This window comes from Candida tropicalis (genome assembly GCF_000006335.3).
Source record: "Candida tropicalis MYA-3404 genomic scaffold supercont3.4, whole genome shotgun sequence".
In the NCBI taxonomy this organism is placed as follows: domain Eukaryota; kingdom Fungi; phylum Ascomycota; class Pichiomycetes; order Serinales; family Debaryomycetaceae; genus Candida; species Candida tropicalis.
This window is the reverse complement of record NW_003020056.1, coordinates 106,371-132,541: the sequence shown is the minus strand read 5'-3', so window position 1 is coordinate 132,541 and position 26,171 is coordinate 106,371. Positions and strand designations below refer to the sequence as shown.

Sequence of the window (26,171 nt, the reverse complement as noted above, 5' to 3'; positions counted from 1 at the left end):
GACAGACCAGAGAGAGAAAAAAAAAAGTAGCCACGAATTGAAAGTTTCTCGTTCACACCACTCACATGTATCAACTGCCTTTTTCTTTTGATAGCAACTATATACACACATATATGAAGTTTTCTGTGTTAGTGATAATTGCATTTCAGTTACTATCAATCAGAGCTCTGATAGTAGATACCGCTGAAGAATTAATTTGTCCGGATCCCGAGAATCCATTAGATTGTTATCCAAAGATTTTTGTTCCAACTAAAGAGTGGCAAGTTATTAAAGAAGGTCAAGAAATTCCTCCTGGATTACACGTAAGGTTGAACATAGATACTTTAGAGAAAGAAGCTAAACTAATGGACGATGATATAAAGGATGAAGTTCCTGTCCAGGAACTTGTTGTCGATGGTGAAGTTCAGGATCATTCCAATGAAGCTATCCAAGAAAACTTACAGAAGATGCATGAAAGAAAACATCCTGAAGTTAAACAAGATCACTCACACCGTTCAAGAGTTAATCAGGATGATTTGAATGATTTTGATTCTGCCTCGTTGGAAGTGGAAGGATACAAGCCAAATGCAAGCGATATGGACAGGTTGAACACCGCATTAGATACCCTTGAAGAATTAAGTCACGATATTGAATTTGGGGAGAAGTTAACTACTGATAAGAACATTTTCCAAAGTCTTCTCAACATAGCTGATACTGCTAATGATGCAAAGGTAGAAGAAAAGGCTTACCGTATCATGGGCTCCAGTTTAAGAAACAACCCGGAAGCTATCAACAATTTGTTGTCCAATTTTGACAGAGACTTTGTAACCAATTTATTCAGTCAGTTATCTAAGAAAGACGATGTTTTACAAAAACGAATCTTGGGTATAATTCAGGCCTTATCTCAGAACGGCCATTTTACAAGAGAATATTTTTCATTCGATCATAGTTCGGGATTAGATAATTTGATTGAAATCTTCCCTAATCTTGGTGTTGAGTCACAAACTAGAGCAAGTAATATCTTGGAAGACTTGCAATTGTTTCCTGTAACAAATGACAGACGATCACTCGAAGACCAAGATCCAGAATCTCGAGTTTCCAAATTTATCCAAAATTCATTTGTTGGAAATAAACTTGATCAAGATAACTTTAAACAATATTTCAATCAATTGGCCAAATTGCACCAGGACAATAAGGATTTGAAACCTACAAATGAATTCATTGAATGGTTGGCTAAGGAAGCTGAACTTCGAAAGGAAAACAAGAAAAGAGATGACTATTCACAGGATGATAAGAACTTCGATGAGTTCATGCTTACTGCAAGACACGAAATATTTGGTAATCCAATGGGATTAAGAAAAGCCATTGCTGACGAGTTATAGAGACTTAAATAATAGTAACTAGACAAATCTCCAAAATAAGTATATATTGAATTTTTTTTTTTATATCTAGTACCTGTTTTTCTTTACCAACAATGTTGTTATTCTTTTTAAATATTATTATTATTTTACATTAACAAAAAAATAAAATACATGAAAATATGTTGATGCACCCTATTAAAGCTAGCAGTTCGCTTAATCAAACAAACCGAAACCCATATCATCATCGGATTCTTCTTTTTCTTCTTCAGCGGCTTCTTCAGCAGCAGCTTCGTCACCGGCAGCGGCACCAGCAGAAGCGGCAGCACCAGCTGGAGCACCAGTTGGGACAGAAGACAATTTTTCGTTACCTTCAGCAATCAATTCTTCGACGTTTTTACCTTCCAATTCGGAGATTAATTTTTCGAGTTTTTCATCTTCGATTTCAATGTCAGCAGCAGATAAGACGGCTTTGACATCGGCGGCAGATGGGGTGGCGTTACCGGCGTTGACCAATAATAAGTAAGCAGCTAAGTATTTCACTAGAATCAAAAACAGTTAGTATTCAATCATGCTGATTTCTCTAGAATTATGGATTCATTTGGAAAATTGAAATTGCATCATTACTCGAAATGTCCATAAAGTAGGTATCTTGAAATTTTGCAATAGTTTCTCCTGTAATTAATCCATCTGAATTCTCGTTATTATATCCTCTTTCACATACTTTTCGGTTATGTACTGTCGTTGATTAACTGAATAAAGTGGTACGTTAGTAAGTAAATATTCGTGGGTCCTAAATTTTTTTTTTCCACCAAGATTGAGGTTAGTTCGCAAGGATGATTTTGCGTGTACGACTCACAAATCTCAGTTAGGGCTTTAGCCCTAATGACGCTACCATTTGTACAAAATTTTGAGTCTTAATCGTTAGTACCACCAACAAATAAAACCTATTCTTGACAATGATACGCTAGGAAGTTTATCATGTTTAGACTGTTGTCCATCTAACGGGATTTATTCTTTGTTTGGTCAAAGCAGGCATAGGGGAGGTCCAGGTCGTAATGATCTTGACTATAGTGGATGCGATTGTTGTTTCTCACTTGCGGCGTGATTCTGAATTCCCTAATTAGGAGAAAGAGAGCTGCTGACAAATGTTACGCACATAAAAAAGAGAGAAGACTGTAATTGAGAAAGTAAAGTGCGCACCTGCAACGACGCAATCGTTGTTCGATTTGTGGGTGTCGGACAAAAAGTGTGGGATATGTGAGATACTGATGAAAGTCAAGTCAACATGGAAAGTATACATTTAATCCTCTACAAAAAAACAAAAGAATAACATATCATGTCGATTAAACCATTTCCTGAATTAACTGCTGAACAAGAGAAGGAACTTGTAACCAATTTATCACAATGGACACTTGGTAACGGGTTAGTCATGTATCCACCGGATTTTGAAGGTTATCAAGCCAACACAGCACCAATCACCTTGTTTCCTACTCCGATTCCAAAGGAAAGCTTTACTCGAGCACAAGAGGTTCAGAAGTTGTTCCATGAGTTGTATATAAATGTGATAACACAAGACAAGGAGTGGTTCTTATCGATTCTTGGCGAGTTGTCAAAACATGACGCCGATTTTACAGGAAAGTTATTTGAAGTTTATCAGAAACTGAAAAATATCCAACCATTATCTTTGGGATTGTTTAGATCAGATTATATGGTACACCAAGATACTAATGAGATCAAGCAAATTGAATTCAACACTGTCAGTGTATCATTTGGTGGATTGTCAACCAAAATTGGCCAATTACATCAATATTTGAATGGATCTGGTCAGTATGACAACAAGTACAATTACAAGTATTATGATGATGAGGAAGAAATCCCTGTATCACCGTCAATTAAGGAATTGGCTCAAGGTTTAGCTGATGGTAATTATTACTACAACAATGGTCATAATAATTCTTCCACAATTGTGTTGTTCATTGTGCAACCAAATGAAAGAAACAGCTTTGACCAGAGACATGTTGAATATGCATTGTTCAATAACCATGGTATTAGATCTGTTAGATTAACATTAGAAGAAGTTGAAGATCATGTTACGATTAGTCAAGATAAGTTGTACATCAAATCTACTATGGATGAAGTATCAGTTGTTTATTATAGATCTGGATATGCTCCAAGCGATTACGAGATAAACCCAACCAAGACATGGAATGCTAGATTGTTATTAGAAGATACATTGGCTATCAAATGTCCATCTGTGTTGACACAATTGTCGGGAACAAAAAAAGTTCAACAAATATTAACCAAAAAGGAGATGGTTTCAAAGTTTTTACCTAATGCAAGTGATGAAGAATTAAAGAAAATTTTATCAACTTTTGTTGCAATCTATTCCTTGGATGAATCTGATGAAGAAAGTGAAAAGGCAATCAAGTTGGCATTTGAAGAACCAGAACATTTTGTATTGAAGCCTCAAAGAGAAGGTGGTGGTAACAATGTGTACAAAGAGAATATTCCTTCATTTTTGAAGAGTTTGGACAAGAAAGATTGGGGTGCTTACATATTAATGGAGTTGATTAATCCTCCATTATACAAGAACAAGCTCATTAGAAATGGCGAAATCTTCCATGAAGACATTATTTCTGAATTAGGAATTTTTGGTACTACTGTGTTCAATGAAAAAAGTGGCGAAATATTAACCAACAAGAATGCCGGTTGGTTATTGAGATCCAAATTTAGCACTAGCAATGAAGGTGGTGTTGCTGCAGGATTTGGATGTGTTGATAATATTTATTTATATTAGACGTAATAGAAACTAGTATATATATACTATTAGACTTTGGCTTTTTCTTCATTTTTCTGATCAATTTTAGGCAGTGTCGGTGTTTCTGGTGTTTCCATCATCGTTATGGCGCACCGTGGTTGGTTAGTTACATTAGAATCTGTATCAATCAATGCGGTAAGCGGTTGCAACTGGATGGCATTTTTCTCAGCCGCTTGTTTCTCTTGTCTTTCGATATCCACCGCCCATAATGCGGCCCCTAGAGTGTTGGTGAACATAAAATACATATTTACAAATGGAAACAGCTCGAGCCACAATGCAACAATGCCATATCCCATATAGGCTGGTCGGTTCAACTTGTGTATTTCTCGAGTATCGCTTCTCAGAAAACCTCTCAATTTAAAATATCGACCGTGAGCTTTGACTCCACGTCTAGAAGACTGGAATAATAAAACAATCAATGGACCCACAAATGGAATGAAATAGATCAACCCAAAAGCAAGTAATTTGAGCAACAGAAACGGAAAAATAGAGAGATCTGAGATTGCTTTCAAATATTCGGAGACTCGAACTCGTAATGGGAGTTTCTTGTATCTTCGTAACTTCCCCATAAGAACCACATCTTCAGAGCATTCACGTACTAATACAGCATCATAGGCTACCCTCTGTATATGTGGCATTAGGGAAATTGTTACAATAAAAATGGATAACGTACTTGCTTGCAGGATCAAATTGTACCATGCTCCAATCACTCCCAATGGCCCCATGAGTAAAGTGTAAATTACGGCTTGTGGTGGAAACACTAAAGCAAACATTATAGAATAGATTAAAAGTGTCAAGGTAAGTTGTGGAATCAATATAGTAATGTAAAATGGCCAAATAGCAGGGTGAATGATAAAGTATAATAGTCCCTAGTAAAGGCGTTAGTTTGGCTTTAATTGATACAACAGTAAATAACAATGTGTTTCACTTACTTTAAAGGGATAGAAATATGCACCAGATTTGATTATTTCTACAAATGGAATTGTCATTGTGGGTGGTGGTATTCAACAAAGGTAATCTGTTGCAAAAAAAAAAAAAAAAAATAAAAATAAAAAGCAAGAGAACTGAAAAAAATAGGTGTCACTGGCGAAACATGAGTTCGATCGAACAAACATCGAAGATTAGATTCTTGTCATTTAACTAAATATAATAAGTTTATGTAAATTTCTATTCTACAAATATAACTAGTGCTAGAAAAATGAACCTATGTTTGGAAACCACATGTAGTCTGTAATTTTAATTAATATTTTGCACCAATTTGCAAACAAAAACAAAATCTCTAAACCCAGATAAGAAGATGGATGAGATTGTTAACAGTTAAACTAGTGTTCTATTTTGAATCACAGTAAACCTTCTCATGAAAGGAGACTTTATAACTGATTTTGCTAGCATTACGATATCAGACTAATTCTTTTGAAAGATATTTCTGATTTTTAATCTTAGTTTGAACCGACAACCAATAGCTTCAATAGCTTAGTTGGATTGGTCCCTTGGCCCAGTTGGTTAAGGCGTGGTGCTAATAACGCCAAGATCAGCAGTTCGATCCTGCTAGGGACCATTTATTTTTTTCTCGCACCGCGTAAGTCAGGTTGATTGTAATGTGCTTCATCTATTTTTTTTTTTTTGGAACAATACAGAAACAGTGGATCATTTCACACATAACATTCTCCCAATTTATTATTACTCACTGCACAATTAGAAATATACTAACTAATATACAAACTCTGTTTCTTTATGGATTGCACCTTTGGTTTTTAAAAATTCAAAGTAATTTCTCCACACTTTTCCTCTTCTCTTTAAACACTCAACGTCTCCAATAAGGATCATACTATATTTGGCTCTGGTCAAAGAAACATTCAATCTTCTTTCATCTTTCAAGAAACCAATACTACCATCCACATTTGACCTGACACAAGACATTACAATAATGTCTTTCTCTCTTCCTTGAAATGCATCCACCGTTGCAATCATAATACCTGCAACAAAATTGATTGTAGCTCCCTTGGCTGATCTGACTCGTTGATTAACAAGATCTACTTCTTGTTTCAATTTTTCTGCATCTGGATTAATTATACGATCCTGAAGTAAATTTGATGATATGACATCACGCTGGCCCGCATAAGATGTTATAACTCCTATTCTTGATGGATTTATCTTTTTGTCTTGGATCAAAGTACGTAACACCAGCTGAACATATGCAACTTCAAAAGGATTTACATATGTGAAGCCCTTGTCAGCTTTCTTTTTATTTTGGATAGGGGATTCAGGGGCATCTCCATCAGTATCCCAAAAATATAAAGGATGGGTGATTCCTATTTCTTGCCTTTCACTAGAACTAATACCGTCAGTCAATTTACCTTTGCAAAATTGTAGTCTTGGGAATTCACTTATTTGTGGATGCATTCGATACTGCGTATCTAACATTAATGGATTGGCGCAAGTATTATTCAACAAAAGTCTTTCGAACATGGACATTGAGAGGCTTTTAATTTCTGACAAACAACTCAATTGTTTATCGTCACCAACAACAACAACTTTTTTAAGTCTAGGTAATGCTAATGGAATCAAAGTAGCTGGTTCAGCTGATTGTGTTGCTTCATCAATAAGAACGACACGGACTTGAGGTAAACTTTTTATCTGACCACCACCAGCAACTGTGGTTGTTGCAAAAATTACCTTATGGGCACTAAGGATTTCCATAGACTTCTTTTTTCGAGCATTGCAAAAACTATCGAACTCACACTTATCTATTGAAGCAACATCCTTATGATACAATCTATCAGCAATCCTTTGTTGTTCCGGGGTCAACAGATCGTATACCATGTGATGCAAGCAAATACTTGCTAATGGATGTTTCCTATCATATTCTGCAAGCTTTTGAGTAGCAGGAATTCTTATTAAAGTTTCAGGATGGGACTTCATTAACTTTTCTGCAATATTATCAACAGAAACATTAGATGCAGCAGTAACAAGAATAGGATATTCGTTTGACTGCAATAATTGAACCACTATTTCATAGATTGCAGAAGTTTTCCCGGTACCAGGTGGTCCTTGCAAAAATGTGACTGGATTATATAAAGAAGTAAACACTGCACGTCTTTGTGATTCATTCAACATTTTATTTTCAAGCTTGTCCACCGTAGAATTATTGTAGATATCCATATAAATTGGATTCTTCCCCAAAATAATATTTTCTAGCATCGTATTTGAAAAACAATGCATGGCATTCAACATTCTGGTTACTTGAACTGAAGCAGGATAGATTTTTAATCCACAAGTATCTTGACCCCTTGGTAATGGTTTGTCATTCCAATCATAAAGTTTAATTGTTAAATTAATGTGATTAATTTGGGTGTTTTTATCCTTGATAGTTTCATCGCGATAAACATAGCCAGCCCAGAGTTGACCAATTTCATTAAACATAAATATTGTCAGCTCATAAATAAACGGGTTACTTACTAGGTGAAGCATATCTGGATCCTGCATTTTCTTTACCAATTCACTTTCGCTAGTTAAAATAATTTGATACTCTTTGTTTTTCAAGGCTTGTTCTTCATTCCAAATGATTTTAAAGTCTTTTTTATCTGTAATATTTCTGGGATTATCAGTAATATCCTGCAAAAATGATAAAGTTGTGAAGTGACGGCTGTATTCAGTCATTGAATGAAAATTGATTTTTGGTTTACTGTTTGGCAAAAACTTCTTGATATACGATTTCACAAACTCATCAGTGTCATTATCAGCAGACTTAGCACCGGCCCGATTGTTACCATTGGGCCTCGATCTTTTGCTTCGCGATTTATTTTTGTGGTTTGGAAAGATGCCCACAGCATTAGTTTTGTTGGTTTCAACATTTCTCAATGGAGTACTTGCACTCTGATTATTCAATGGATTCTTAGAAGCAGCAGTTACCAGCAATTTATCAAAACTCAGAGCAAGACATACAATCTCTTTCTGGTAATCAATATTTATTTGATTCTCTAGTTTTCCTGGTAAATGTTTTGCATTACGGATATGTAATACAAGTTGATCATAGTGGTCAAATGGTTGGTGACATGTCGAGCATTTGATAGCCATGGTCGGTCTGGTTGGTGGAAGAAAGTAGTTTTATTTTTGTTTCAATAAAAATTTCAGATTAAACTTATGTATTTATAGGAATAGGATTTGCAGGGGATACGTAAGCAGAAAACTCTCACCTAGAATAAGGGGTGAATAGAGTTTAAAGGGATAAATCCCATGTTTATCTTATCAAATGTTTTTATTTATTCCAATTTCAGAGAATGAACTTTAAACTTATGTTGATACAACTTGAGGATCTTATCAGAATTGAAAGTTAAGCATATATTGTTGTGGTAAACACCAAGAGTTGATAAAATTTTTTTTATTCTTTGTATCTTTTTTTTTTTGTTTTACAACTCAGTTCCTAAGAATTGATAAAACCTTGTTTTTGCAACTATTAAGGATGTTTAACCTTTCATATGCGGCAAATAGACCTAGCGATGTTGACTTCAACTTACAACCAACAGCTTCAGTAGCACAGTTGGATTGGTCCCTTGGCCCAGTTGGTTAAGGCGTGGTGCTAATAACGCCAAGATCAGCAGTTCGATCCTGCTAGGGACCATTTATTTTTTGACCACCCACCATTTGGGTATACTTGCTAATGTACAAGTGGAACAACTTCTTTATTAGAAAACTCGATTCAGAAAGAGTTTTGCTTTCATTATTAGTTTTTTATTTTTGACTTTTTGCAGCTCAAGGTTTTGTCAATTTTTGAGAAAAAGAAGGAGCCAATTATCTATCATGAAAACTGTGTACAATAAACTATACTCAAACTCTAATAATTAGATAAATGTGTGGATACACTTTTTTTTCTATGAAAATCCTATGGTCAACAACGTGTTATTCTTCTGGTTTATATCCATATATGCGTTTATCTTTTAAAGATAACATTGTTATTTGTTCATCTTTAAACTTTGCAATGTTAAAACAATGTCCAATTGTAAGAAAGTGAAACTTGTTGGTTTAAGAAGAGCCATAACAATTCATTCAATAAAAAGATATTATAGATACAAAGGCGGACTATGACGCGGGGAAGACCAACTGAAGTCTTTTCTCAACTGGGTTTTTCAAAATTAATCACAGGTTTAGAAAATTTCCCCCAAAACTAGTATAATTCAAGTATTTGTATATTGTGTTAACGTAGTACATATCACGTGACATCATTTAACAATTTTTTTGAATTGACATATATACAAGGAAATAATAAAACTTATCATTTTATTCTACCTAATGAATAGATGACATAATAGCCTCTGTTAGATTCGTTCCAGTGAATTTTGAAGTGTGGTCGGTCTTGTCGAGTTGAGTACAAAAACAATGAAAAAAAAAACATCTTGAAAAAAAAAAATACATCTCCATCTCATCACCAATAACTGAATCAAACATGGGTAAACATAGAAGAAATAAGAGAAATCAAAAAGCTAGACATAATCCAGTGTCGAATCCAGATTTAGAAAATGAGGTGAAAGGTTCTGGTAAATCAAAAATCTTACCACTTATTTCCAAATTAAAATCAGCAGTACCAAATGATAAATCCATGGCAATTGGTGTGATTAATGTATTGGCAGAAGATCAACGTATGAGAGAAATGTTGTTGAAAGAAGATATTATTTCTGTGGTTATGGAAACATGCTTAAATGATTCAAATGATGAGATTGTAGTGGAGGCGTTTGGATTGTTAAGAAACTTGGCTATTGAAGAAGGTTACGATGTGATTAGATTCATATGGGAAAATAATATTTGGACCACCATTGAAAGTGCTTTGGAAAAGATAAATACTTCATTCAAATACTTGATTGAAAATGGAGTTGCAAAGGAAAAGGACAAATCTAAAGTTCAATTGTTGTTTGATTTTTCCGAGAATATATTTGCATTAATCATTATGTTGATAACTGCGGATGAAGAAATATTTGATGCTATTTTCAGTAGAATTGATCCAATTCTTGAGTTCATTTTAAATGTCATTGATAACCATGTAGATGGGAAATTGAAGATATCTTCTGGATTACTTAATACTTTGTTAGAATTTATTTATCAATTATCAACTGAATCCGTTGCATTTGTGGAAAAGATACACACCTTCAACTGGGAAAAAGTGTCGAATTTCTTGACAGGTAATGAATCAGTGACACCTACAGCAAGAATCTATTACAATGGGATATATTTTTCACTTGTGGAAATTGTTTTACAACCAACTGACCAATTGAAGAAAGAGGAATTAATGAGAGAAGTCTTGAGTAATGTTTTCAACAGTGTCAAAGAAGGTGGAGAAGAAAATGTTGGATTTGAAGTAGGATGTGATATTATTGCTACTGTTTGTGAATATTTGGCTACGAACGAAGCCAATCCGGAAGAGCCTGCCAAGTTGACAAATGAGACTTTGCAGTTGGTTGAACAAATAGGAACTGGATTAGCTGAAAAAAATGAAATACAATCTGCATCAGCTGCTTTGAATAATCTACACTTGGTACTTGAAATTTGTAAGTAGGAGTTCTTAATAAACACACACACACACACACGTTTGATAAATCCACACGTACCAATGTACAATTCCGTCTATCTAATAATAGAAATATAAAAGCAAGGCTCATTAAGTTCAATTTCACCCTAGCTGGACGTTTTTTAATTTTGCAGTTTTGGGAAAGAAATTTACAAAATGGTGAATTCTAGATCCTTAATGCAACTGTAAGAATGACAAAGCAAAAAGAAAACAATCCATGGTGATTGGTGAAAATTTCAATCATTTTCGTTCAAGAACGAACGTCATCATACTTCTGGTGGTTCAACAAAGTCATTTCATTTTAACAGATGACTAAATACAGGCTTCCCACTAGTACGAATAATCAATTTCAACAACGAGAAGAAATGAAATTCCTCGTATGTCAAAGAGCAAATATTCTATTTGGTAATCATGATTTTACCCACACTACCCATTCTACGAACTTTCTACAAACCGTGATTTCACCAAGAAGTATGATGACATGCATTTACCTCTATATATGGAAAAAATACCTTGAAGAAATAAACAAAAAAAATTTTTCATTCTTTATTTTCTGTCGTGGTACACTACGGCCCCTCCTTTCGGCGGGAAAAGGGTATACACAGGCATGGACAAAGTTGAAAAAGACAAAGAGACAATAAACGTGTATGTAGACACACACTACTTCAATAAATCGATAAGAAATCAAAAGTGATAATCTGAGAAAGAACAATCGGAATTAAACTTATGATTAAGATTTTCATATCATTCATCAAGAGATCTTTAATTTCTTCTAAAGCATGTCTCATTACCTTAAGTGAAAGCAAACATAAATCATATGGAACTAAAATTAGAAAATCAAAACATCTTCACCTATAAACACGGCCCCGCCATATTTCTACTGCATCTCTTTACAACCACCTTACATGAAAAAGAGCAAATTCATGAAATATTGTAAAAAAAGAAAAGAAAAGATGAACCGGAATACCCAACATTGACGATGCGTACACAATACACATGATAGTTGCATCTGCATTACTAATATGACTTGCTGCCTATTTGTAGTTACGGAAAACTTGAACTCGTTCATGTCTCCACTCCACTTCATCATCATTCCCAACTCTTATCTCCAGATCAACCCTGTTACTGTGCTGGCTCAATACTTTAAATCAGGAATGTTGATCCAAATAAATTGATGATTATGATGATGAGACCATTTGATCCAGAATCACCAAGTCAACTTGCCAAGTGGGAATGTTAGTAGTCATATATCGGGGAAAGTGAATACAATTAACCTTAACTAAAAATCAATTAAACACAAAAATGAAATGTACCCTGAATGTGATTTACATTAGCAAAAGAAAAGAAAGAAAGAAAAAAAAGTGGTTAAACAATGAAAACGAATAGACATTTGTAAATTGCCTATGGAATTTAAATTAATTACCCTTTACTGATGGCTGGCTGGAGCGTCGATGTATCTAGACTTAAATCCCTGATCAATAGAAAGGAATGTCTATGTCGACTTTTTTTTTTGTCGCGGTGAATTAAACCATGAAAGGAAAGAAAATACAACGGTTGCTAGTTAAAAATTCGGTTCGTTTAGTACAAAACAAAGAACATACAAATCAATCGAATCAAACCATTTCTATTTTTAACATCTCTTCGATGATAAAAAAAAGTCGTACATTTGTTTATGCCCTTTCGACGTGCCCTTTTGGTTATAATTTTCACGCTCCCTCGCAGGCAATGGTTATTGCCCCCCTTTTTTTTTAATCTCTTGTTCATTAAACGTGTGTTCCCCTGGACTTTAAAACCATCATGATACACTTTTCAATCTCTTTACCTGAACAAGTAAATAACTACATGATACAACCCAAAAAATAAGGGTCCTTTTATTTTTGTCAACGATCAACATGAGATGATGTGCGGATTCGTCCATTTATTTGAAACAATCTTGAGTATGGGATTTATGGACTTATCTATGAGAGTAACATTCCGCCCTGAAATTTGGGTGCGAGAATTAATATTCAAAGGGGAGAAAATGATAAGTCGCACAAAATCAGCATCCTCACCTAAAAAAATTTACTTTAATATGTTTTGCAGCAAGGCTCACAACTAAAGTGACACAGACATTTGACAATAAAAATCAATGTAAAACTGCAAAAGCAGCAAAAAAAAAAAAAAAAAATCAAGAATAATAATAACTCCTATCATCTAAAATTAGCAAGGTATTTATGATTTATCTTCTGGAATGAAAGTAAAAAGATGCAAAAAAAAAGTGATTATAAATAGACTACGAAATTCCTTCTACTTCTGAGGGTTGTATTTTTAATTTCTTGTTTTATAGTTGTATCAAATTAATAAAAATATAACACAACTCCCCCATTCGCTATGAAATTATTCACATCATTCGCTGCCTTAGGTTTATTGGTATCTAGCGCTGCTGCTACCTACTACGGAAACACCACTACTGTTGCTATCACTACTACTGATTTCGTAACAACATGTCCATATCCAACTACATTCACAGTAAGTACTTGTACTAACCATGTCTGTTCCCCATCTATTGTAACTGTCACTAGTGCCACTACCTTAACCATCACTGGTGAAGTTATCTGCCCTACTGGAGTTGTCTCATCTGAATTCCCATCTGAATTCCCATCTGAATTCCCATCTAGTGTTGAATCTAGTGAAGAAGAAGAAACTCCATCTGGTTCTGAAGGTTCTGTTATCACTACACAAGTTACTGTCACTGACTACACTACCTACTGTCCATATCCAACCACCATCACCGTCACTACTTGTGAGAACCATAAATGCGGAGAAACTGTTATTCCAGTTGAAACTGCTACTACAATTACTGTTACTGGTGAAGTTCTTTGTCCAACCACCACCACTGCTGGTCCAACTACTACCACCACTGAAGCTGAAAGTTCTGGTGAAGTTGAAACCACTAGTAAGGTTGTAACTACCTATTACACCACTACTGACTACACTACTTATTGTCCATATCCAACTACTTTGACTGTTTCTACTTGTGATGAAAAAGAATGTCACCCAACCACCATTGAAGTTACTACTCCAACTACTATCACCGTCACCGGTACCGTTGTTTGTCCAACTACTGAATCCACTGTTGTCACCACCACCAAGGCTACTGAGACTACTTCAACTGTTGAAACTACCAGCAAAGTTGTTACCACTCACTACACTACAACTGACTACACTACTTACTGTCCATCCCCAACCACTTTGACTGTTTCTACCTGTGACGAAAAAGAATGTCACCCAACCACTATTGAAGTTACTACTCCAACCACTGTTAGTGTTCCAGGTACTGTTATTTGTCCAACTACTGAATCTACTGTTATTACCACTACTAAATCAGCTGAAACCACTTCTAAGGTTACCACTGTTGAAACTAGTTCAGTTGTTACTACTCATTACACCACCACTGATTACACTACTTACTGTCCATCTTCTACCACAATTATTATTTCTACTTGTTCTGAAGATAAATGTCACCCAACCACTATTGAAGTTACCACCCCAACTACAATTAGTGTCCCAGGTACTGTTGTTTGTCCAACTACTGAATCCACTGTTATTACTACCACTAAACCGGTTGAAACTCCAACTGTTTCTTCTGCTAGTACAGTCATCACCACTCAACAAACTGTTACTGGATACACCACTTATTGTCCAGAATCAACTACATTGGTTTTGACTACTTGTGAAGCTGATTCATGTGCTCCACATACTGTTTCCGCAACTGCTGGTGAAACCGTTAGTGTTACTGGTCCAGTTATTCAAGAATCCACTCAAACCACTGCTGTTCCAGTTACTGTTCAACCAGTTGAATCTTCAACTCCAATTGTTGCTGTTTCATCAGCTGCAACTATTGAAGTTTCTTCAGTTGGTGGTACTACTGTTGCTGCTGAATCTTTCACTCCTGCTGTTTCTGTTGCTGGTGCTGTTGGAAACCCACAAGCTTTTGCATCCACTGTTTTAGGTGCTGTTGCTCTTATTCTTGCTGGTATTTTCTAAACCTAATTACTGATTACTTGTTCTAACTTATATACACATAAAAAAAACACTATACTTTGTTGTTGTTTTCGGTATATTTTTTAATATTTTTGCATTGATTTCTTATTTTTGATTCTTCTTTCATTCTGGTTGTCTGGATGGGTTATTTTTTTATGTTTATTATTTTCTGTCATATAAATTTTTGGGTATTTTTTATAATTTTCTGTAAGTAGCTTTTATCTTTTTCGGAATACTAATAAAAAAGAAAAGTACAACAACAACAAGAACAAAAAACTAGTATTACTATGTATTATCACTTTCTATATATATATCTTCTGTGGTGCCTATTCAGTCCATGCAGTTGAAATGGATGGCCATACACGTTTATACAAACTCATGGCAACGATATCTTGTGAAGTCAATTTACCATCAAAGTTAGCCTTGAAATAACCATGAGTACCAAGACTTTCTTTAATAAACCCAGTTCTACCAGATTTAGTAAATAATGTAATTGCTTTGAAATAATTGATATCTTCTGGATTGAAAAACATATAACGCACAGTAACAACTCTTTTATGAATTTTAACTGGGTGACCAGTCAATACTGCTCTTTGTGCCACTATTCTAGTATGATCTGATCCCAAGAATGAACCTTTACCAACAAATTCAATTGATCCAGGAGTGGCACCAGGTTTGAAATATAATGCTGGTGAATTTGTGAACAAAACTGGAGCAATAGCAGTGGCCATTAATGTATTTCCTAAATGGGCAAAATTCTCCATCTTGTGTACATTATTTGGATTATTAGATGCTTGATTAAACAATGGTTGGATAATTTGTCTTCTTGGTCCATATTGAACAATTAATTGATCCTTATTTGGAATTGGTTTTTCATAATCTTCCCAACTTTCAAATGAAAAGTTACATACTGCTAATTTATGTTCGTGTTCTAATAATTCATAAACAGTAAATGGTAAAACGTTTGCATTAACCTTCTCAAGAATAAATGCTGGAGCTTTAATAAATAATCTGACTCTATTACCAGCAGATATTTCTGCATTTTTGATAAAATCTTTGCATAATTTGTTTTTTGTGGCTTTATAATTGGAAATTTTCAATAATCTATTCAATACAGAAGGAGCTTCTGGATCGTATTCATCATAATCCCAATCACAATTGGCTAATGATTTAACACCTCTGTAAGCGCTTAAACGTTCTTTAGCAGATTCATTTGGATGCAATTCTATTTCATCAGGGAATTCTAAATCATCCTTTTCTAATGATCTGAATTCTTCCAATTGTCTTTGTTCTTCTTCTGGTGATAAATCAATATGCATTTCAGATGGAGCATATTCAGTGGCATTATCGGTAACCATATCATCTTCCACCATTGCATCTTCTTGGATTTCCTCTTTGGTTTCTCCTACAATTTGTTCTTCTAAATCAGAATCATTTTCGTCTAATACATCATCAACAAACCATCTTCCTTGATATTCAGAAGTGCCTTTAGGTACCAATCTTCTAGATGGTCTATTTTTATTTCCATCATCATCAAAATAAATCTTACCTTCAGTTCTAACACCTAAATCATTATCCCAAAAGTTTTCTCCATCATCTTCCATATCTTCCATTTCAACTTCTTCAGGATTTAATTCATCCAAAGTTTCTTGATTTTCATTAGGCATAAAAGCTTGCTGCACATCGTCATCAACTTCCATATTTCCATGTTTGTTGTTATTATTTCCTCTCTTGGAGATTTTTTCCATTTTATCTAATTGGAAATCACCAAATCCAGGAAGATGTACTAATCTATTGACATTAAATCCAGCACCTCTGACAGTACCTTCAACTACAACATGTTCTCCATTGGTAGTTAAAGTATCAGCAACCAACCAACCTCTAGAATCTCTCCATGTGATCAGTTGAGGGAATTTCTGGCAAATATTTCGCAAACAATTTGCATTATCTGAATCAATTTCCAACAGATATAATTTATCACCGTCTGCAGGGAAGAAATGTTTAAAATATGATTGTAAAGATTGTTTAATATCTAATTGTAAATTACGTTTTGGATAAGCAGTAACAATATTTGGAAGAACACCAATTGTTGTTGCTATACCTTGTTCAATCAATGCTCTTAATATAGTTTCTCCATAAGTTGGGTCAATTTCTTGAGTTGCTGAAATACCAAAAATAACAAAATCAGATACTCTTGCCGCATCTAAAATATTCAACATATTATCTTGATTAGGAATTATAACTTTTAAATTACTCTTAAATTTAGTAATATTAATATTTTTAACTGAAGGATATTCAAATTTAAAATCATTATCATCTTGATTAAATAATTGTTCAGCAATCGAAACTGGTGAAATATCATTAGTTAATGAAATAATAGTTAAGATCTTTTCAGCACCTGAATTCCCGTCAAATAATTTTCTAGTTAATTTAGTTTCTAATATCTTATTATCTCTTTGTTGTTTAGATAAATTCTTTCTTTCTAATTTTGAAACAACTTTATTCTTTGGACCTGATTGACTTGATTTTTCAACTTTACCCTTGATTCTAGCCTTTAGTTGTCCCTTTGTTGCATGCTTGGACTTGAATGGTTTATGATCATGCTTCAAAGTATTTCTATGAGACATGACTGATTCTAGGATGGTTATTGTAGTATCCTATTCCTTGGAACTATTAACGATACTCCTGTGATTTTCTATTACAGGTTTTTTTTTGTGTGTATGCATTAAAATCAATAAATTGAGATGAGCTATTAGAAAATAAAGTTCCGATAATTATCACGTGTATATAATTAGGGCTAAGTAACCCTAATCACGTGTAACGCGAAATTGCAAATATTTTTTTCCAATTTTGATTTCTGTGCACAACCTCTCAAAATTTTTCTACTGTATGGTTGAGAGAGCGAGAGAGTGCGTGTGTGTGTGTGTGTGTGGACTCGTAGTACCGCGTACCCATGCTTGCGAGTGAGGTACTGGTGGAAAAAAAAAAAATTCAGTTGGAAAGTTAGTTTACCAAAGATAGCTTATACTACCATATACAACGTTAAATTAGTATGTGATGACATATAGTATTCAAGAGATAGAAAGAAAGAACGGAGACTGTTATCATATTTGAATAGAACGGATTGATATTGTCAAAGATTGGAGAGAATTTAAAAGAAATGAGTTATTGATATATTAAGAGCAGGAATTTTTCAATTAGTGGCAACCAAGAGAAGAAATTTTCAATCTAAAGAAACTACTGAATATTAGCATTGATTCCCCTATGATATGTTATCAAGAAATGGAAGATTTTGGATTTTGGATTTGATGTGATACAATTTTGTCTCCTAGTTTTCTTTTTTTATTGGATTTACTAGAATCATGAAGATTATAAGAAATACTAACATTTATTGATTATAGGATTCAAGATGGCTCACGAAAACGTTTGGTTCTCCCACCCAAGAAACTTCGGTAAAGGTTCAAGACAATGTAGACATTGTTCTTCCCACTCTGGTTTAATCAGAAAATACGGTTTGGACTTGTGTCGTCAATGTTTCAGAGAAAAGGCTGCTGATATTGGTTTCAACAAATACAGATAAGTGTTTTTCAATCAATTTTAAACAAACAACTAAAACTTCAATTGTAAATTATTAAGACGAAGAAAAGATGTCTTTTTTTGCTTTTGGTAATGTTATAAGTACAGAAAGATAAAAAGAGAGATTATATAGTAATAAATATAAGTATAATATTTTTTCCAAGTACAGTACATTCGAAAGAAATATTATGTAGACATGTTGTAAAATACCAGATAGACAATGATAAAGCCTTGTTGGCTTGACATCAACACAAGTCGAATCAAATTAGATTATATTACAATCGTTCAAGAGAAAAGAAAGAAGAAGAAAATAAAATGTATCCCCTACTAAATCGACATTCAAAATTCATTATAATTCTAAATTTCAAACTTCCTATGAGGGACATGCTTTAACTATTCTTGGGAAAGATAAATAACATTTATATTTTATAAATGGCAACGAGTATAACTTGACTATTTTACATTATCTCGTCGTGGCAAATATTCCCGTATACTTTTTGATTGAAGAAGAAAGAAAAAGAAAGGGTAAAAAAAGTTATAAAAAAAATTCACTGCGATGGATTTCTATTTATACTCGATTTGGTGTGCGTGGGTGTGTGTGTAAAATAGGCAAAAAAAAGAAAAGTGTGTATAATAATAATTAAAAAAAAAAACTAAACTAACCCTAAAGAAACAAGAACAAAATAAATAGATAAATAAATACAATAATGAGATTTATAGAATTAATTAATTAATAAATAATAAGGAATGGATTACTTCTCTTGTATCATGTCAGTAGTAGCTGATCTATATCCATGCGCAAAAGTAGTAGTGAACGTAATAGCCCAATCATGGTGACAAAACTAGCCAAACCAACAGGAACTACAGCAAATACAACAATATTATAAATATCAAAGAATCTTGCCTTCTTACGAATCCCTTTCCTTGACGATATCTCTAAGTTTGAAGTCACAAAATTCTGAACAATGTAGACACATGTCAAGAAACAACTGATTAATAACCAAATATGTAACCCATACTTCTGTCCACTATCAGAAAATGCACCCACTAGGAACAACTCGATAGTAATTATAATTGTCAGCATAGATAAAACACGGACAATGGCAGCTGATGTCAGGTATGTGACAATCCAACGTACTAGCAATGAATCCAAAATTGAGTACGATAAATAAGCACTGACAATACACCAAATACCAGTTAAAAAATATTCACATCCTCGTGGTGAATTGTCTAATATATCAACTTTATGTTCATTGTAGTAACTCAATTTCCAAGATTGAACTAATCCTATTACTGGAGGAATCAAGGAAACATCTCGACAGAATGCCAATAAAAAATGCTGTCTAGCATTGAGGAATTTCAAACCCAACTGTTTAATTGAAGTTCTTTTCATCATATTGACTCTTGTAGATGATGAAGGTATAATCAGATTATTAAGAGTACTTTCATTCGACGAATTTGACTCTGTCATAGGCACAGCCTGTGGCATAGATTGAGGCATTGGTAAAGAAGGAATTGGAGTATATATCTGAGTAGGACGAACAAGATCATCAATAGGTGTATGGGTCCCCTGGTTATGCATTCTTTGAGAAGCTTCATATGAAGGAACTTCCTCATAAGGGTCAAAAGGTGGAATTGCCTCATTGGTAGAATTGCTATTATTATTATTCGTAGTAGTATTGCTATTACTATTGGTATCCAATGGAGTTGACGATGGCGGGAATGACGCTGTAGATTGAACTGATGATGGTGAAGGTGAATGCTGAGACAGTTGTACACTGCTTGAATTGCTTATACAAGTAGCCCCATTTGCTTCTATGTAGTCTTCATCAATTTGATGTGATTCCAATGTATTTGAGAAACGTGACCTTAGCAAACTTGGAATCATCTTTAATTATATGATTTCTTTCCACTAAAGTTGAATTCGTTTTAAAAGAAAAATGATTGACTAGATAAAAAAAGGGGTATTATCAAGAAAAGAATAAAAAATATAATTTCTTTAGATTGTGATTCTTTTCAGTTATTTATTTATTTATCTAGAAGTTGATTGTTATCTCCCTGAAAATGTTGTATATGTGGTTTTTATTTATTTAGTTCGACTCAGATTATTTTCTTTGTCTTTTTTCCTTTTCCTTTTTCTTTTTCTCTTCCTATTTTTTAAATCCTGCAAACACACACACACATTAAAATTAAAATTGCAGATTAATTAATTTTTCCTTTCAATGGCAAACAAAGCAAAAACAAAGAAAAAAGGTTGGCTGATGTATGACTGTGCAGGGCTTCATTCGTATCACGTGCGCCAGATATCACACCTTTTATTTTTATTTTTTTGGATGTACCCCTCCTCTGGATATACTCCACTAGAATGATATCAAAATTCTGTAATCAGTATTCTTTTCATACCATTGATAGTTATTCCTTTGTTAATATCTAATATCCTTCTCCTTTTGTTTTGTTTTAGTTCAATAGTATGACTTTATTGTCGTTGACAATGTTCATTAATTTTCTTGATAACCTTAATGGTAGTGAACAAACGTTTGAATTTGTTATCAATTAATTTATCAACCCAGAACTACCGCCTTGAATTAATACTAAACCAATACAGAGAAAATGTGAACACGCTTACAAACTAAGCCGAGATGAACTTGCAGACTTCATTGACAATTAATGTTATTATTATGCAAGAAATATATACATAGATATATACGCATGCTCTCTAAGTAACCAAAAAAAAAACAGGGTATATATTATAGTAGAGTAAAAAAAATAAACTAAAAGAAGTAGACTTTAAGTTGAAAATGAAAGAATACTCAAATAAGCAACATGCAAATAATAAAGAATCAACCAGAGGTTCACACTTAGATAGCTTCCAATTGTTGAGAAATTTCGTCCAATTCGGCTTTGGCAGCATTGTAAGTTTCGGTCAATTCTTCGAACTTCTTTTCCCATTCTTCTTTTTCACTTTCCAAAGAGGCAACCTTTCTTTCCAATTGTTCAGCTTTGATATCAGTTTCTCTCAATTTTTCAGTGGTTTCCTTCAAGTTCTTGTCGGCTTCTTCCAATTCTTCTTCCAAGACTTGGTTCTTCTTGGTGTAGTTATCGTTAGAAGTCTTCAATGAGTGGGATTCATCGGCAGTTTGCTTAATTTCATTCAAAGAAGTTTCCAATTTTTCAACTTCTTCTTCCAAAACTTGGTTCTTTCTAGTCAAGGCTTGGATTTGGTTATCCTTTTCTAAGTTTTCTTGTTCTAATTCTTTAATTCTATCGCCCAATTCATCGGACTTTTCTTGCCATTTTTCAGCATCTAATTTCAAACTGTTGATTTTCTATTAACGTGTTAGTAAAAAAATAGATCACTACATTTTATTTTTTTTTGCTGATGTTGTTTGTTTTGGAGTGCAGCGAGGAGGGCGCAATAGTTAAAAATAAAATCAAGCCTGTAACACGTCATTCAAATCAACAGGAACACCAATTCCAATGGAATTTTCTAATCAATCTATCATGTAACTAAAGCATTAATCATCGAAAAAGTGTGATTAGAATCCAAAATAGTTTTCATTAAATCAATTTTTTTTTCTTCTACTTCTCCTTAATTCTTGACCCACACAATTTTTCGACAACCCAGATCTGGATTTGATTTCTGATCTACTCTACTCTCCCACCATCAAAACAAACAGCACAGTAATTCAATGGCAAATTCACCAATTCAATCGTAACATACTTCCTTAAGTTTATCCATGATGTATGATGTAAAGAAACTGGTTAGTCTTTTTGTTATAAGATTATATATAAAAAAAGAAAATTCAGACAAGAAGAAAAAGTGTACCTCTAAAGAAAGGAAAAAAAAATTCAATGTTACAACTACAGTGAGAAAGAAATTGAACGAGAACTGTGAATTTGTGAGTGTATGAGTGAGAATCTCTTAGTGGCCAACAATACAAAACAAAAGAGAGAGAGAACGAGAAAAAAAAAATTAAAATTCCCTTTACAACAATTTTCGTGTATTGTTTTTGTTTAAGCAAAAGTACACGAACTTGTCGTTTTCCTTTTATTTTAGTTTGTCTCGTCAACTTAACCGATTAACTAATCCATCGGATGTAAACTTGTAGATTCACGTGTATCTAATGGAATATGGAATTGTCTCCCCAACCACATGCTAAATGCACAATTGGAGAAACGGGTGGATATTATGCAGAAGAAAGTGTACGTCAAATCTCCTCCTGTATTAATTTATCGCAAAACAGAAACTCAAACAAACAAAAAAGAGCAATGGCTGGTTATTCAGAGAAAATAAAACTAATTTACAAAAGGCACAGGGTCCTGATCGAATCTGAATCAATACGAGATTGAATTACAAAACGGTTACTAAATTTAACGAGTTAGGGAGGTGACAATGTTCATGGTTTGAAAAGTTATTGAAGTCTGTGTTTAAATACATGTCCTTATTGTTTGAATCAACTGAACTTTGGATTTTTGTTTGCTTATGTAAGGCACCAAATGGGAAAACGTGATTTTCCGAGTTATCATCTTCTGTTCGTCCTCCCCTTTCACATCATCACAGACAGACTCTTTTCTATTAATAACTTTTTTACCTTTTCATGTAAGTTGCTGGGTTACTCGTTGTAAATTCAACTCAGACCAAAAACCTTAGTAGCTGTTGCAAAAGGAAGAATGGCAGCAGGACATGCGTCCTTTGCCATACAAATTCTCGTTTCTCTCTAACAAATTGATTTTCGCACTTTCCTATTTTCGTCTCTGCAGCCAGCCAGCCATCTTGGCCAGGAGAACAAAAATGCGGGATCACCAAACTAACTTGATCGTCTAACTTACAGTACATAGACTGTACCTAATTTGATTGATTAATCAACTCATCTGAAATTGTCATATCCTCAAATGTATTAAATCCCAAAGGCAAAAAAAAAGATTTTTATCCAACCCTTTTACCCTTCCCCTTAATCTTTAATTTGAAGATCGTTTCCTTTTTGTCATTATAAAAGTATCAATTAATTCCTGTCTTTTGGGAAATATATTTTTTCATTTTTTTTAGATTTCCCCTTTACTAAACAATACCCACATTTCACGTATCTACAGTAATGACATCCCTAGTGTATCCTACTGGAGAACTATCTATAAATCCAAGTATAGTAGCAGACTCATTAGCATTGTCAGGCATAAATCTACATCAACGAAATTCATCTAATCCATTTGAAGTTATTTATGATGATGCAAGGCCATCACATACAAGAACAAATTCAAATTTATGGCATAATTCATATAATTATGAAGAAATATCTAAAAATATTCATTGTAAAACTCCAAATTCTGCAATACCTACAACACCAATGAGTCCACCTATATTAACTATTCTTGAATCACAATCTGGCACATCAGGTTCAATTGTTTCTCGACTGGCCACTTTAAGACATCGAAAGAATGTAATCCGACGAAATAAAACTATTAAAAAGAAAGATATAAAAGAACATAAACCTATGAAATTCCCAACACGAAGGAAAAGGAGTCTTAAATATAAATCAATTCATGTCAAGAGTAAATTTGATTCAAAAAAACAAATGTTGGAATATATGAAAGGAATAAGTTATTATGATCTAGTACATAATTTGATCCCTGCATCTTTTAAATTATATAAACATACAAAGATATTAAGACCACGTCCAAAAATAACTTATGAATCATTTGGAATGCCAGAACCTGAAACTCCTCAAGTTAGTATCAAAGAATATGATATTTATAATAAATACAGGAATCTTATATATGAAGGAAAATATCGAGTTGAGGAACTAGATCAAGTTGTATTACATGATGAAAAATTAAATAGAAGATTATTATTTGAAATATTACTTAGACGTACAGTAGCTGCAAAAATGGATTATAGAATAAGAGCAGCATTTCAGAAATCTGTATATGAAGGTGATAATCATATGTTGGAACCAATAAGAAGATCTACGGAAACGTTATCAACGTTTTAAGAAATGTATAGTACAATAAATATATGGATGAATATTTGCTCTAACTATTATATACCATTGGCAACATAAATTCTCTAATTCTTTTAGTAGTTTCGTCATCGGGGATGTCACGATGATGTGCAGTTGTTGTAGTTCCATCATTTGTTCTTGTTGGATAATAGCTATGATCTAAAACATTCAACATAAATAAAGGTATCTTATTATCTCTTACACCTTCACAGATACTTAATACTTCATCTGCTCGGATATGACCATTATCAAATAATTCAATTAATTTATTGAACCATTTCGCATCTTTTATATAAAATGGTGATGTATCTTTTGAACTTCTAATAGGCGGCGCATTCATTGCTGCAATTGTTGCAGAAGTTAATGCACTTTCAATATCTATATTCATCTGCATAGCTGGTCTTTGTGGTGTTTGTACATGAGTCTGTTGTTGTTGTTGTTGCTGCTGCTGTTGAAGTTGTTGAAGTTGATTTGATGTTTGTTGTTGCTGTGGTATGGGTGGCTGTCGCTGTGGTGGTAGGGATGACTGTTGTTGTTGTTGTTGTTGTTGAATGGGGAGTTGATTTCGAATAGTAGAAGTAGATGGATTTTGATATTCTAATCTAGCACGTTTCAAATCTGGATCTACTGATTCTTCTAAAGGTAAAACATCTTGATTGAATACAACGTGTCTATCTTGTTGTTCATCATTTTGATTACCAACATCATCAACATCATGATGATCATGATGTTGGTGGTTATCATTATTATCATTATCATTATCAATGCTATTAAATTGATTTCTTTTCCTTGTTGATTCTTTACGTTTTTTTGAAATTCCTGGATTTTTTTTAACTTGAGATAATGGTTTTAGATAAGCATTTTTAGATTCTGGATAATTATTAAATTTTGGAACTTGTCTATAAATATTTCCATCTTCAAATCCTTCAAGAAATTTTTCATCTAATTTAATAGCCAATGGTAAAATTTCATTATGATAAACTGAAATATATCTAAGATTATCACTTAAAAAAAAATCATTTGTAATTAAATTACCTTTATTTAAATTTGATAAATTTGGTAAATTTAATGAATCACTGTATAAAATCAGTTTAACTTGTCGTACATCTAATATAAATGTTTTTGTATTTAAATCAATAATTTGAAATTTCCCAAGTTCAGGATTCCATTTATATGAATAACCAGAAGCAATAGATTTGCTATGAACCATTAATTTATACCAAATTTTATAACGATGATGAATTACATTAATTAAATGCTGTTGAATTGAATATTTTGAATATGTTGAATAAACAGTTTCTGGATTTGCTAATCTTAATTGTTTACAAACATATAACCATGCTTTTTTATTCATTTCTGCCGCTACTCCTCTAGGATATGAATGTGCTACATCACTTAATAATTTAATTAAATATTGATCCATTCTTGGAGTCCATCGTTTATATTTAGAATCTTTGGATTTTAAATCAAATTGTGTTAATCCTGTATCATAATTTGAATTAGTTGTATTTGTCATGGCAGATGTTGTTGCTGTTGTTGTTGGTATGGGTATTATTGGATTGCTATCTAGTGGTTCATGATGATTAAACCTTTGTAAATATACATTATTGGCATCCAATTGCTGTTGTTGTTGTTGTTGAAGATGTACCATCTCTTGATGAATCTTTAATTGTTGTTGCTGTTGCCGTTGATGTTGCTGTTCATGATGGATATTGTGATGTTGTTGTGAGTATTGATGCTGAGATGGGATATCATTCTTTGAATCAATGAATTGTTCAGGAACAACCATGACAAACTTCCGATCATTCGACTGAAGTCTATTACTGGACATGTTTTGTAACCCCTTTTTCTTTGTCTAT

General features: G+C 33.5%; 11 protein-coding genes and 2 non-coding genes across 13 annotated transcripts; 8 read left to right on the top strand and 5 right to left on the bottom strand. All coding sequences in view use genetic code 12, as the record gives it.

The window, feature by feature from the left end:
- Nucleotides 1–65: 65 nt before the first annotated feature.
- CTRG_03090 (uncharacterized protein) lies at nt 66–1,361 on the top strand (the record flags this gene model as incomplete). Its single annotated transcript, XM_002548747.1, has 1 exon — nt 66–1,361. One exon carries the CDS (start codon nt 66–68, stop codon nt 1,359–1,361), a length of 1,296 nt encoding a protein of 431 aa, XP_002548793.1.
- Nucleotides 1,362–2,676: 1,315 nt separating this feature from the next.
- On the top strand, nt 2,677–4,137 carry GSH2 (glutathione synthase; the record flags this gene model as incomplete). The annotated part of the gene is made up of 1 exon (XM_002548746.1): nt 2,677–4,137. The coding sequence occupies one exon, from the start codon at nt 2,677–2,679 to the stop codon at nt 4,135–4,137; it is 1,461 nt and encodes a 486-aa protein (XP_002548792.1).
- Nucleotides 4,138–4,166: 29 nt separating this feature from the next.
- Nucleotides 4,167–4,931, bottom strand: CTRG_03088 (uncharacterized protein; the record flags this gene model as incomplete). Its single annotated transcript, XM_002548745.1, has 1 exon — nt 4,167–4,931. The coding sequence occupies one exon, from the start codon at nt 4,929–4,931 to the stop codon at nt 4,167–4,169; it is 765 nt and encodes a 254-aa protein (XP_002548791.1).
- Nucleotides 4,932–5,642: 711 nt separating this feature from the next.
- CTRG_06391 lies at nt 5,643–5,716 on the top strand. Its single transcript has one exon. It is a non-coding gene; the product is annotated as a tRNA-Ile (tRNA).
- A 152-nt stretch (nt 5,717–5,868) lies between these two features.
- CTRG_03087 (DEAD/DEAH box helicase family protein) lies at nt 5,869–8,235 on the bottom strand (the record flags this gene model as incomplete). The annotated part of the gene is made up of 1 exon (XM_002548744.1): nt 5,869–8,235. The coding sequence occupies one exon, from the start codon at nt 8,233–8,235 to the stop codon at nt 5,869–5,871; it is 2,367 nt and encodes a 788-aa protein (XP_002548790.1).
- Nucleotides 8,236–8,705: 470 nt separating this feature from the next.
- CTRG_06392 lies at nt 8,706–8,779 on the top strand. Its single transcript has one exon. It is a non-coding gene; the product is annotated as a tRNA-Ile (tRNA).
- Nucleotides 8,780–9,601: 822 nt separating this feature from the next.
- On the top strand, nt 9,602–10,705 carry CTRG_03086 (uncharacterized protein; the record flags this gene model as incomplete). Its single annotated transcript, XM_002548743.1, has 1 exon — nt 9,602–10,705. The coding sequence occupies one exon, from the start codon at nt 9,602–9,604 to the stop codon at nt 10,703–10,705; it is 1,104 nt and encodes a 367-aa protein (XP_002548789.1).
- A 2,382-nt stretch (nt 10,706–13,087) lies between these two features.
- PGA13 (Pga13p) lies at nt 13,088–14,743 on the top strand (the record flags this gene model as incomplete). The annotated part of the gene is made up of 1 exon (XM_002548742.1): nt 13,088–14,743. One exon carries the CDS (start codon nt 13,088–13,090, stop codon nt 14,741–14,743), a length of 1,656 nt encoding a protein of 551 aa, XP_002548788.1.
- Nucleotides 14,744–15,066: 323 nt separating this feature from the next.
- Nucleotides 15,067–17,367, bottom strand: TSR1 (Tsr1p; the record flags this gene model as incomplete). Its single annotated transcript, XM_002548741.1, has 1 exon — nt 15,067–17,367. One exon carries the CDS (start codon nt 17,365–17,367, stop codon nt 15,067–15,069), a length of 2,301 nt encoding a protein of 766 aa, XP_002548787.1.
- Nucleotides 17,368–18,149: 782 nt separating this feature from the next.
- CTRG_03083 (40S ribosomal protein uS14) lies at nt 18,150–18,320 on the top strand (the record flags this gene model as incomplete). The annotated part of the gene is made up of 1 exon (XM_002548740.1): nt 18,150–18,320. The coding sequence occupies one exon, from the start codon at nt 18,150–18,152 to the stop codon at nt 18,318–18,320; it is 171 nt and encodes a 56-aa protein (XP_002548786.1).
- Nucleotides 18,321–19,082: 762 nt separating this feature from the next.
- CTRG_03082 (uncharacterized protein) lies at nt 19,083–20,204 on the bottom strand (the record flags this gene model as incomplete). The annotated part of the gene is made up of 1 exon (XM_002548739.1): nt 19,083–20,204. The coding sequence occupies one exon, from the start codon at nt 20,202–20,204 to the stop codon at nt 19,083–19,085; it is 1,122 nt and encodes a 373-aa protein (XP_002548785.1).
- A 3,205-nt stretch (nt 20,205–23,409) lies between these two features.
- Nucleotides 23,410–24,303, top strand: CTRG_03081 (uncharacterized protein; the record flags this gene model as incomplete). The annotated part of the gene is made up of 1 exon (XM_002548738.1): nt 23,410–24,303. One exon carries the CDS (start codon nt 23,410–23,412, stop codon nt 24,301–24,303), a length of 894 nt encoding a protein of 297 aa, XP_002548784.1.
- Nucleotides 24,304–24,343: 40 nt separating this feature from the next.
- Nucleotides 24,344–26,143, bottom strand: CTRG_03080 (uncharacterized protein; the record flags this gene model as incomplete). Its single annotated transcript, XM_002548737.1, has 1 exon — nt 24,344–26,143. One exon carries the CDS (start codon nt 26,141–26,143, stop codon nt 24,344–24,346), a length of 1,800 nt encoding a protein of 599 aa, XP_002548783.1.
- Nucleotides 26,144–26,171: the final 28 nt, after the last annotated feature.